General features: G+C 35.4%; 1 protein-coding gene across 3 annotated transcripts in view; it reads left to right on the top strand.

Moving 5' to 3' along the window:
• Positions 1 to 1,624: 1,624 nt before the first annotated feature.
• Positions 1,625 to 10,374, top strand: part of pou6f2 (POU class 6 homeobox 2) — a 99,254-nt gene continuing 90,504 nt past the window's right edge. Inside the window, exons 1-2 of one of the 3 annotated variants that reach the window (XM_084102593.1) lie at positions 1,625 to 1,796; positions 2,868 to 3,033. In XM_084102593.1, the coding sequence (XP_083958719.1) occupies positions 2,874 to 3,033 (160 nt within the window). In that variant the 5' untranslated portion in view covers positions 1,625 to 1,796; positions 2,868 to 2,873. Of the gene's footprint in view, positions 1,797 to 2,490; positions 3,034 to 10,374 lie in introns of those variants that run through there. The other 2 variants (XM_084102594.1, XM_084102595.1) reach the window with 2 other exon arrangements.

Genomic DNA, 10,374 nt, shown 5'->3' with positions numbered 1-10,374 from the left:
GGTGCTCAGGGAAACGTTCTATTATTATCAATTATTATCTATTATTATCAATGTTAAAAACAGCTGTGCTGCTTCATATTTTTGTGAAAACGGATAAATTTTTTTCAGAAGAATTGATTAATAGAAACAAGTTGTGAGTCCTTTCTAAATATTTAAAAAAAAATTGCATGTATATACTGTATTTATATATATATTTACACATAATTTATATATATATATATATATATATATATATATTTATATATGTATACATTTATTTTTTATTAAATATATACATGCATGTGTGTGTATTTGTATATAAAAAAATAATTATACACAGCTCACACACATAAATTATGTAAACACAAACTTATATTTTGGATTAATCACGATTAATCGTGGCCCAGCACTAAAAAATTTAAATTTCGTTAAAAAACTTACTTTTGAATGGTAATGTATATTGAATTACTACAAAATAATAAAATGAGCAACCAGCAATGACCAAGAACCTTACCAAGCATCTAGATCTTACACACCTTAGCAACTGCATAAGCATCCTGGCAACCAATCGTGGTGAAAACAAGCACTTTCTTCAAAAAATGCCAAAATCTGGTTATAACTTGTGGAAAAATTCCCATTTTCTCTTCCCTCATTTTTTTTCTTGTAATTTTCCTTCTGTTTTATTGTGCCCTCTCTTCTTCAGCAGCCCGTGGTGAAAATTACATTGTATTGCATCCTCTCAGGCCTGTCCCCCCTCTCCTCTCTCTCTCTCTCTCTCTCTCTCTCTCTCTCTCTGGCTGCCTCTCACAGCTCTCGTTCAGTCAACAGACTGTAAAGAATAAATAATAAAAAAGTATTGATTATTTTGATGACTTCACAATTCAATTAGGTATTAATTTTGCCCTCCACTGGACCTATCAGGCAGCTCAAAGGGGAAAGAAGGGATGGGAGGAGGGAGGGATGGATGGATGTTGTGACTTAAATGAATGCAGCATTAGAGGCTCCCTCGTTCAGCAGCGTTCCGAGATAGAGGGGCACATCGATGCGTTGGTGAGTCGCTTGTGCATAAGTGCACAAAAAAAAAAAAAAAACCTCCAGTGAAGCGATGACAAGAGACATTGTTGCAAAGCATATGAGTATTGACCAAGCGGTCCGGACCGCACATGCCAGCTTAAACTATTCCTATTGATTAACATTTTCATAGATTATCATGTGTCATATCAAACTCTCATGCACTCCATCTGATAAGCACATTAACAGAAGCCCCACGGGCTGCCATTCATCGACCCTCCTGAGGTGGAGCAGAATTAAGGGGGGGGGGGGCAGAAGTCCCGTGATGGCGCTTGATTTCCTCCGTTCCCCGCAAGGCTCGATCCGAACTGGTCATCTGGCCCCCATCTCGCACTCATTTGGACAGAAACGACTCTATAAATAAGGGAGCGTGAAAAGAGAAAAGCAGCTTTTTTTGCCCTCTCCATGTCTACACATTTGTTTGTGCGTCTCACCATCAGAAGGTGTGGGGGGAGGTACTTCTGAAGCGCACGAGAGAGAGAGAGAGAGAGAGAGAGAGAGAGAGAGAGAGTGAGTGGAGGTGACATCTCGAGCAAGTCTCCAGAGGCAATCCCAGGCTTGCGCCAGCAGTACTTGATGTATTTGCGTTATCCACCCTGGTTTTTGGGCTTTGTGACAAGCATGCACTGACTGATCTCGCATCACACTCTGGCAAGCTCTAACTGCTCTTGGATTTTAGCAAAGTAAGATTATTGGAGCGTAAAACATTCTAATATTTTTCTCTTTCATCTGGAAGCACCTTTCTGGTAAGTTTCATGTTGTCATAGAACTTTTTCTCGCTTCTGTCTATTGATTTAAACTTTACTTATTCTATTTATTTAATGAACTCTTTACTTAAATTGTCTTTAATTTTGTTAACACTTTAGTTTAGGGTCCAATTCTCACTATTAACTAGTTGCTTATTAGCATTAATATTACTAGCATATTGGCTGTTTATTAGTACTTATAAAGCACATATTAATGCCTTATTCTGCATGACCTTATTCTACATCCCTTAATCTTACCCATATCTAAACTTAACAACTACCTTACTAACTATTAATAAGCATCAGTTAGGAGTTTATTGAGGCAAAAGTAACTGTTAATAGTGAGAATTGGACCCTAAACTAAAGTGTGACCTTAATTTTTATTTATTGTGTGTATTTAACGAAAAGTTCTTCAAAAGAACTCTAGGGTTAATACTTAAAATAAAACATCACAAAATTGCTCTTCCAATCAACAAACGGATTGGGTGAGAACAATCTGTGAATATTAAGAGAATATGTAAATCAAAGTTGACTGAAGTGGGCCATTACATTCTCAATGAAGTCTCAAATATATATGTATGTATATATATTAACTCTTATTTGCATTCTTACTGTTAAGTGCAAAAAGTTTAGTTAATTAAAACAAAACACTTTTTTGCTTAACAAATGTGCCACATTTATATGTAACTTAAGTGTTCTATTTTAATGCTGATGGCTCTTGGGTGATACTTGTGAAAATGAGTCATTTGACAAGTGGAGCATTTTTAACCAAAATCTTTTCAAATTTCTGCCGTCCACAAGAGCTCTTCAGCGCTACAACCAGCAGCAACAGCCAGAGTACCGTCAAAAAAAAAGAAAAAAAGAAAGAGAGAGAGCAAGCGCTACCATTGAGAGTATTAGAAGAGGTGGCGAGTTTCAGAAAGCAAAGAGAGAGAGACAGAAAGCGAGGGAATGAACGGACATGTGTGTGCGTGAGACCCAGTGAGAGTGAACCAGTGCGTGCCAAAGCTAACATCACTTCTTTTGCCTTTTCCCCCCCTCATTGTCCTCCCGACCTGATCCTTCCTCCAGGATCCGATGATCACAGGGCAGCTGAGCAAACCGCTGCTCCCCCTGCGTGCCGATATGGACGCCTGCGAGCTGCGGGATGACGACAAAGCGGCCAGCCCGGACAGCGAGCTCAACGATGAGCCCTTGCTCCTGTCAGCTGACACAGACTCGGAAGAGAAGATGTATGGTGAGTCCCAGCCATCATCGTCCTTGTTATTGTGACTGACACCCTGGGGTCATGTGCGGGGGGAACTTAACACCGACGAGTGTGTTTGTTTGTTTGTGTCTGCGAGATGTTGTGGCAGAAAGCGCTGGAACAGTGCAGGTGAAAGTTGTGGTTCAAATGTGTTGTGTCTCTTAATCGTTTTGAAATGACCTCGAATTATGTCTTATAATTCCTTAGATTTAAGTTTGTGTAAATTGAGTGTAAATGTTTAGAAAGTCCAAATGAGGTTGTTCTTCAAGTTTTCTCTGTATTTGAATAGTTGATATTTCATAATGCGTTTTACTGGCCGATCTGTCAAATTTCCACTGTGGAAAGCTTGTGGAGGAAGTGTCCTTTTCCTGTGACGCTGGTGGGGTGCAGCCATGCGGTATGTGGGGACCAGTTTTTTTGTTGGTGTTCATAAAGCAGAAAAATGTGACAGAATCTGGGGCAAATAGGCAACAGGAGACGTATAATGTACACGCGCACACACTCATCTGTCATACAGGGTGACATTTCTTCACATTTGAGATCTCCTCGGCTTAGGCTGAAGATAAAATGAGAGAAAGTGAAGAGGCCTGAGGGAGAGAAATGTGATTGTTGTGGCTCCACGGCCTTCAGATCTAAGAGGAGCAACTTATACCCTGAATCTCTTTAAAAGACGCTGCATACATTCAAGAGTGACGTTGTTGTTATAATAATAATGATGATAATAATAATAAATCGATACAGTGAATATTATTATTTTATTACTAATATTGTATTACTATACAATTATTACTAATAATATTTATTATGTATATGTATACTTATATGAAAAGATCTGTTTCAGTGCAATACTTTTTCAGAAGTTTAAAACTGTTAATATGCTAGATGAAGTTTAATAATAAAAAAAAAATAGAAAATTCTTTTAAACATTAAACAGGCTTTTTAATTATGCATTATCGTTCTGAGCATACTTTATCGAATTTTGGTATATTTGATGAGCGCTGATAAAATATATTTTAAAAATCTTAACATGTTGGATATAATTAACATCCTAAAATAGTGTATTATGTTAAAATTTGATGTACCTTGCAGTCAGGATATTTGCTCAGAAAAAAGCCTTTTTTTTTGCTCAGCAGTGATGTAGTGTGTGAAAAGACTTCCAGCCCTTTGGATTGAGCGTGCATTGAAGTGATTGTCAATTTTGAAATATTAATGATACTTTTTAAGACTCGTGTAACCTTGCTGCTGGCTTCTTTCAGACAGATTTAAATTTTTAAATTTGAATAGAAGTCAGAAACACTTAAACCATTCTTAATTAACCTACAATTTTCTCAGTTTGAACTCCTGCTATTGAGCTTATAGACTCCAAACATCACCTTTAAAAAAAATTCTTTTAAGACATTCACCCTTATATTTAATTTCCTAAAGTAACATGCACCACACAGGAATTTCATAACTTTTTGTTTTTTCTTACGTGTGTCTGTCCTTTTCTGCTCTATAACCTTCTACCTTAAAGAAATAAAGAAATTTTCTGTTGTGCTTGTATATTTAATTTGCGTGCATAATTCTGAATTCATTACAAACAATTTATTCTTACTGATGAATGCACTTTTAATGATGAAACAAAGAAACACAAATGCGGACGTGCACTCCACCACTAGAACATTTGCAATATGCATTTTATTAGAAAATTACATTAATGCAAGTGAGTCAACATGTTCTCAAAGATGCATTAAAATATTTCAAATAAATTTAAAAGGGCACATGCATAAAAACGATAAAGAATAACTTCTTTATTGAACATCCAGCCAGTAAAGTGACCTCCTCAGAACACTTACAGGCTATAGAAGTGTTTTGCACTCAGCCTTGAACGTGTTCTGCTGTTACTTGCAATCATCTATGTAATTCCTGGTAATTATTCACATTAATATTTCTAAAGCTTTTTTTTATTTTTTATTTTAGTTGATACGATGTAAAGTCAGCAAGGTGGATTCTGTGCTTTAGCTTTGATATTCAGTAGCTGTGACTGCATCTCCCTCTTGTCTGTGTTCACAGTTAGACTGACTGATGCCCGTAGGGAGCTTTTCTATTGCTCTCTATGTTAGAACTAACAGAATTACATTAATGACAATAGATTTGGACCCCCTGCCACTTACCTGATTAGAAAAAAACTTTTAATGCAATCAGAGGACTTTTTATATCTACATTAAAATCCAAACTATACATTTTTCACCATATCCTCTGTAGGTTGTTAAAGAAATATATCATTTTCAATTTTGTGAAGTTACTTGTTTAAAAAACAATTAACGTTTTATCAGAATGTTGCATTTGTTGATTATTGCAATCAATATATTTAATGCAGAAAAATTATTTCAGGTTTAAATTAGTATTATTTATTTTTTCTGAGGTCGTAATGATGAATTATGAAGCTGAATTCGCATCGTTTTTTTCCTTTTTTTTCTACAATAACCTTGCTTTTGATGAACTGGCTCAGGTACTCGGTCCTCATTACAGTCCGGTTTGAGCTATCACTGAAGCTGTGTTACATTAGACATTAAAAGAACAGAATAAAGAGTATTGCTTGGTGTTTTGAGATGAATTATACATCAAACATCGGCTACCCCCTTATGTGCACCAAACGCACATAACAAGAGTGTATGTGCGTGTTTGCGTGGGGCGCATAGTTTAGAACGCGGTAGACAGAATTTTTTGGAGAGAATGGATTTGAGAGCGGGACTGCGGGCGGGCGAAGTGTAGGCTGTCACCACGGTGATGGTGTGTCACCACGGCGGGTCTTCTTGCTGATTTGATTTGGGGAGTTGGGGTGGGGGGTGTTGGCAAGGGGTGGGGGGGGGGGTTTGCGTTTGTGTCTGATCCCCGTCCGAACCTCTCTGTCAGGCCCTGATCAGTCTTGTGGTTCCCGCTGTCAGTCTGATGAATTTTTTAGAATATCCCAAGGCAAGAAAAGCCCAGTTACTGTTTCATAATGCCAGTGTTACAATTTTCTTTAATAAGCATCAAACCTGCTTTTGTTTGCTTGTTGCTTTTTCTCTTTACGCCCAGCTTTACAGCTCATTGTCTATCTGTCAATCTATTCCTTTTTGTAAAATCTCACTTTTTTTGCACGCTTACACAGACATACGCACACACGCACAAACAATTTGATGTAGGCGCATTCTTTTTCAGACCTTTTTTTACTGAATTAATACATTTCTCATTTTTTAGCATGTGGTCAGCCTAGGTTTAACTTTATTTAAAAAATATGACCCTTTCTTTTTAAGGCCACCAAATGGAGCATCCCTTGCTCTTTTCTTGCCCCGTGAGAGGTACACCAGGTAGGGGCCGTGGGCAGTGCCAGGGGGCAGCTCGGGGCAAACGGGCACGGCTGAATCTGTCCTTGGGCACAGTTGTCCATCAGTGAAATGTCTGAAAGGTCATCGTAGTTTGGTTACAGAAAGAATTGAGAAGGAAAGATGGAAAATAACAGGAAAAAGAAGTGCAGTTGATTTTTTTATTTTATTTTATTTTTTTTATTTGAACTGGTGTGCTTTTTTGTTTAATTTGTTTTATAAATTGTCTTTTTTTGTATTTGTTATTATAGGTAAAATGACTTTTTGGCAATACATTTAATTAATATATATATAGATAGATAGATAGATATAAAAAAAAAAAAAAAAAAATATATATATATATATATATATACGGTACATGTATGCGTTTTAATTGTATGGTACAGACTTGTACGTAATTGTATGGTACGGACGTCACGGTTCAGTGCATGCAGTCGCTCGACGAATACAGTCAATTACAGGCGATCCAATCCAGAAGGGGGCGCGCATGGTAATCCAACGCTATTTGCTACCAGTAAAAAGTGCAGAAGAAGATCGATCAATATTTTTTAGGGCTGGGCAATGATTACTCGCATCCGAAATAAAAGTATGTGTTTACATAATAAATGTGTGTGTACTGTGTATAATTATTTAGTATATATAAATACACACACATGCATGTATATATTTGAGAAATATTTGCATGTATATACTGTATATATATATTTATATATAATTTATATTATATATAAATATATATGTTTTTATATATATAAATAACACATTTTTCATAAATATATAAATGCATGTGTGTACTTATATTTACTAAATAATTATACACAGTACACACACATTTATTATGTAAACACATACTTTTATTTCGGATGCGATTAATCGTTGCCCAGCCCTAATATTTTTACATCTCTCAACCAGTGTTTCAACTGAGGAAAGATATCAATAAAACAGCTTGAGAATAATTTCTCACGTAGCATTACATTTACCTCAGGCATTTAGAGTTGACAGCATGTTAGTTCGACTGAGAAATGAACTCTAGAGAGGAGCATTTCATATATGCACTTTATTAGCCTATTCATAATATTTACTTAACCTGTTACTAATGTCTTGATTATTTAATGTACGTTTAAATAAATTTGTCATATTATGACAGCCACTGTGTAAATGATTATATTTCAAAAAAGGAATTGGAGTAGAAATTAACTTTATAATTAGATTTAGAAGTTAATGCAAAACCTGCCCTATGTGCAATTTACATGTTTTTATTTTTTATTTAATTTGAGTGTTGATTATTATATCTAAAAATAAATAGCCCGTACCGAACCGTCATGTTTGTTTACCGTTACACCCCTGAAAAAATAAAATAAAATAAAATAAATAAATAAATATATATATATATATATATATATATATATATATATTTTATATATAAATAAAATATTTTATATTAATAATATTTATATTAATAATAATAATTTCACCATGTTGTGTGGTATGAAATTAAAAAAATACACTAAGCTTGATTTGAAGTCAAGCTGGTGGATCTACATTATCAGCATCTACATGCTGGATGGATCTCAATTTTTAAAGCTTCATACTGAACATTTCAGGAGGCTGTATTTTTCTCCATATGCCAATTCATGCTGAAGCGATTTATTTTCTTTTGCTAGACATTGTTAGATTAAATCATCTACTGCTGACCTCTGAGGAGGTTCTGTATGTTTAAAGGTCATAGAAGTGAAATACATATGTCTAACAACTCAATTGATACGCCAGGGCACAGCGCCATTGAGTGAACTTTTGCATTGTCTGTTTAAAAAGATCAGACCAAAAGGATGAGGAAATTAAATAGCTTATTTTCATACCTTTCCTTGGCTGATTTTCAACACCGATTGAGTGTAGGTGATAACAAGAATGCCACCTAAATGTTTTTCAATTAAAAAATCTGCATAAAAGGCCACATCAAATAATCACTTGTGCATGTATGGACAAATGTGCAGTCTAATTTCCACACAAACACATACGTGTGACGGCCGACAAAAGACTGGCCTTGACATTTTCTTTCAAATGTTGAGAGGGGGGGGCATTCTACAGGAGTATAAAGGGCCGCAGAGAGAAAAGATGGAGAATATGATGGGAACATTCTGTGGGTTTTATCAAGATGTTAAAGGTCCCGTTCTTCGTGATCCCATGTTTCAAACTTTAGTTAGTGTGTAATGTTGCTGTTAGAGCATAAATAATATCTGTAAAATTATAAAGCTCAAAGTTCAATGCCAAGCGAGATATTTTATTTAACAGAAGTCGCCTACATCGAACGGCCCGTTTGGACTACATCCCTCTACTTCCTTCTTTAATGACGTCACTAGAACAGTTTTTTGACTAACCTCCGCCCACCAGGAATGCTCCCTCAACTCTACCGAAATTCGTTTATGTACTTGCGCACTTCTTATAACTTACTGTATTCACTCAGCTCTTACGGTGATTTTCTGAAGTAAAACTGACGCTTCATCTTTTTTGTGATGTACAATAAACTTTATTAAACTCATCAGTATATGTTTGATCATCATTCGGACCTGGTCCGAAACAGCAGACTTGTAGGCTATTAATAAATAATGGATACATACAAGCAGATGACAAATACGTTATAATAACCGTAATTAAACTACTAAACTATACCTGTTTCATCTCTATACAGCACTCTGACTCTGTAGGCATTACTGTCCGACTCTAAATGAACACCGTTACTGAGAGTTTCTGATATTATCATCATTCCGTGAGATGAAATTGTCCTGACAGACTGAGCGCGAGCTCATGAAGCTCCGCCCCCTGGGTCGTCCAGCAGCAGCTTATTTGCATTTAAAGGGCACACACTAAAACAGCGCGTTTTTCTGAGCCCCAAAAAATGACAATTTAAACATGCTGTAAAAAATGATCTGTTGGGTATTTTGAGCTGAAACTTCACATACACACTCTGGGGACATCAGAGACTTATTTTACATCTTGTGAAAAGGGGCATAATACAGGACCTTTAACTTCACCGAAGCTCCCAATGCAAGCATGATGGGAGTTTGTTGTGAGTACAATAGAGAGAGTGAAATAGATGATTGAACAAATGCTTTGACTTTTTTGTGGTGGTGTATATTTGAACTCAATATAACTAAATGGAATTGTGTTTTATTTTACACCACTAAGAGGTGATGATAAAAGAAATGTGTTTTATATATACAGTCAAACCCAAATTTACCTTCAGCATTTCTCACATTATCACAGTTTATTTGCTATAGTTTCGAAAATGGTTATAAAATATGACAAGAACTCAAGAGTTATCAAATCAGTTGATATTTCACTGGTTTTGTTAGACAAAAGACTGTCTCACAAATGAGTTAGGTTGAATAGCAGTCAGCTGTTAAATTTAAGTACACAATTAGATAATACCAATTTAGGTCAACCAATTAAAGCAAAGCTTAATTTTGTTCAGTCTGTGGTGTAAAAAGGTCGCATTAGCAATTAAAGAAAAAACACTTAAGCAAAACATGCTCAGGTCAAAGTGTCTGAATAATTTTTGGTCCCAAATTTTTATAGATTTTACTGGTAGTCCATGGTATGAAGAATTTTTGGGTATAATATGTCACAGTTTACTTTATTTTGATATGCTCACTTATTAACTATAGTGTCCTGCACCCACTAGTAAAAAAATATAAAAAATGATATCTGGATATCAAATGATATATGATATCGATACGCGATACAATAATGCTTAAAGTGTGTAAAATAAACTTAAATTATCTTTAAAATATATTTAAAATTATATAACCTACATGCATGTTTCACAGTCTTTTTGTGACAAGAAAACATCCCTACAGCTTCTGAAAGTGAACAGCATTGTTTTATAAGAAGTGTTATTTTAACATCAGTGTAAACCACGGGGTTTAGGGTTTCAGGTTATCCTACATTAGGGTTATTTAACAACAGAAACTGATTAATCAAATGT

This window comes from Abramis brama, assembly GCF_963993115.1.
Source record: "Abramis brama genome assembly, chromosome: 24".
Lineage (NCBI taxonomy): Eukaryota > Metazoa > Chordata > Actinopteri > Cypriniformes > Leuciscidae > Abramis > Abramis brama.
This window is presented reverse-complemented; position numbering and strand designations above follow the sequence as displayed.